At 37.3% G+C, this 3096-nt stretch overlaps 1 protein-coding gene across 1 annotated transcript; it reads left to right on the top strand.

Moving 5' to 3' along the window:
* Window positions 1-859: 859 nt before the first annotated feature.
* Window positions 860-1819, top strand: LOC134376364 (putative olfactory receptor 56B2). The gene has a single exon (XM_063094944.1). It carries the CDS (start codon window positions 860-862, stop codon window positions 1817-1819), a length of 960 nt encoding a protein of 319 aa, XP_062951014.1.
* The last annotated feature ends 1277 nt before the right edge of the window (window positions 1820-3096 follow it).

The raw sequence follows: 3096 nt of genomic DNA on the forward strand, positions 1-3096 counted from the left end.
AGAGGCTGGTCAATGGAGCATCAGAACACACATAATATTTATTGTTTAAGTTCACTTTCTCATATGGGTACGGCTCACCATGTCCCACAAAATTTCAACAGTAACATCAAATATCATTGATCACACATTAACATTACAGATGTAATGATAATGAGAAAGCTTAAAATATTGAGTTAATTACTAAAATGTGATACAGAGACATGAAATAAACACAGGCCGTTGGAAAACTGTCTCGATACATTTGCTCGATGCAAGGTTGCTACAAACCTTCAATTTGGAAAAGTGCAACATCTGTAAAGTGCAGTAAAGCCAAGTACAGTAAAGCGAGGTATACCTGCAACTCAGACTCCTCAAACACCTGAATAAAAACAGTCGTTCCTGGTAGATTTTTAAATCTATTCTCTTACCTTAACAGTCGTCATTTATAAAAACCCTTTCTTTGAGTCTATACAATAGATGTTTAAAGAAACCAACTCAGTAGAAAAATCAAACTTAAGAAAGAATGCTGGTATATCACACAGCTTTCATTTTGTCCTGCTTCTATAACTCAGTACATGGAAGACTGTGAACAAGGCCTTTTTTTCCTCTAATGTGCTGTTCCTAAGTAATGATACTATGGGGAAAAAGTGGTTTGCATTATAGAATTTTAGGATTATTACTGAATTAACAAATAGAATGTGCCACCTACAACAGCTCCTGTTTCATAATAAACTTTCAATAAATGTAAGTAGCAGGAAAAGTATAGGAAGACACTGAATTATCCCTAAATTTGATGGCCCTAGATAAGTTAGTTTCCAGGACTGTAATAAAAAAGGTGATTGAAAATAGCAACGTTGAATATTTTTCCACACAGTGAAGGATGTTCCCGGATCTCAGAGATTCCAACAACTCTAAGTTCCAGGTCTCTGAGTTCATCCTCCTGGGATTCCCAGGCATTCATGGCTGGCAGCACTGGCTGTCCGTGCCCCTGGCTCTGCTCTACCTCTTAGCTCTCAGTGCCAATATCCTCATCCTGATCACCATCAACCAAGAGACAATGCTACACCAGCCCATGTACCACTTCCTGGGCATCCTGGCTGTGGTAGACATGGGCCTGGCCACCACCATCGTGCCTAAGATTTTGGCTATCTTATGGTTCAATGCTAAGGCCATCAGTCTCCCTGAATGCTTTGCTCAGATGTATGCCATACATTGTTTTGTGGCCATGGAATCAGGCATCTTTGTCTGCATGGCTATAGATAGATATGTAGCCATTTGCCGACCACTACACTATACTTCGATCATTACTGAATCTTTTATGATCAAAGCAACTACGTTCATGTTATTCAGAAACAGTCTATGTCCCATCTCAGTGCCTGTGTTGGCTGCTCAGAGACACTACTGCTCCCGGAATCAAATCGAGCACTGTCTGTGCTCTAACCTTGGAGTCACCAGCCTATCCTGTGATGACAGGACAATTAACAGTGTTAACCAGCTACTTCTGGCTTGGGCAATCATGGGAAGTGACCTCATCTTGATCATTTTATCATACACTTTTATACTTTATTCTGTGTTGAAGCTGAACTCAGTAGAAGCTGCATCCAAAGCCTTAAGTACCTGCACTTCACACCTCATCCTAAACCTTTTCTTCTACACAGTTGTCATTGTCATTTCTATCACTCATGGTGCAGGAATAAGAGTTCCCCTCATTCCTGTTTTTCTCAATGTGCTTCACAATGTCATTCCTCCTGCCCTCAACCCCATGGTTTATGCACTCAAGAACAAGGAGCTCAGGCAAAGCTTATTCAAGGTGCTTAGGCTGGACACCAAGGGACACTAAAGCAGAGACAAGGTTGCTATTGTTAATTCCACACGCATTAGCACATTATGTTCTACACTTATTGCAAATGGCAGAACTAAAAGCAGAGACACTTCCACCATTTCTTGTAGGATAAAGAATCAGTAGTAAAAACATAAGCTTCTGAACAAAGAGGTGGAACTAGTATTTGAAATCCTGTGAGGTCAAGCAAGAAATCTAAATCACAAGGAGTAACATAGTGATTATCATTGCCTCAGATATTCTACAGATAAACAATTGGAATATACCTTTTAATTTCTTACCTCCTTGCCTTCTCTAGAACTTTCAGTCATTGTTGAAAGAGATGGTTAGAGAGGATAGTCAGCTATTCTATTCCTTTTAATTTGATAGTTTTGTTCCTTTACTTTAGATGTAATTTTGGTAGGGGAGGACTTCTGCTATTTTGCTATTTGCTTTCTAATATGCCTTATTGATTTTTTAATGGGCGAAATAGAGATTTCTCTAAAAATATATGTGCAATTGACCAACAAATTCATAAAATGATACTCAACCTCATTAGTCATGTCAATAGGCATATTCAAATCAAAACCATAGTAAGATAACACAATTTTCCTTAAAATCTTTATTTTTTAAAAAAAGGAAGTTGTCAATGTTGACAAGGATGTGGATACGTTGGAATTCTCTTAAAATGTTGTTGTGAATTTGTAATGGTTCCAGTAGCTGTGGAAATTTTGGCAATTACTGAAAAAGATACGTAATTACCAAATGACTAGGTATATACTTACATTAATGAAAACAGGTGATGTTTTCACAAATTTGACTATGAATGTTAATAGTGAATGATTAGCCTAAAAGTAGAAACAATCTATATACCCATCTGTTACAGAAAATAAAATATGTGTATAAAAGGGATTATTATTCTGTCACAAACAGAAATAAAGTACTAGTGTGAGTTGAAACATATAACTGAAAAAGTCAGACACAAAAGCTTATGTATTGTATCATTTCATTCATATTAATTTCCAGAATATGTAAGTCCACAGGCACAGAAAACAAATTAGTTGTTGCTAGGGGCTGGGGGGTACAGGACAATAAGGAGAAACTGATTGATTAATGGTTATGGAATTTCCTTCGGTGGTGATGGAAATGTTCTGGAATTATATAGTGCGCAGTATTGTACAACATTGTGAATGTACCTAAAAGAATAAGTCAGGTTCAGCAAGACAAATATGGCATGATCTCATGTATATGTGGAATCTAAACATGTTGATCTCATAGAAGTAGAGAGTAGAATAGTG

Source organism: Cynocephalus volans, chromosome 4 (genome assembly GCF_027409185.1).
Source record: "Cynocephalus volans isolate mCynVol1 chromosome 4, mCynVol1.pri, whole genome shotgun sequence".
Taxonomy (NCBI): Eukaryota; Metazoa; Chordata; class Mammalia; order Dermoptera; family Cynocephalidae; genus Cynocephalus; species Cynocephalus volans.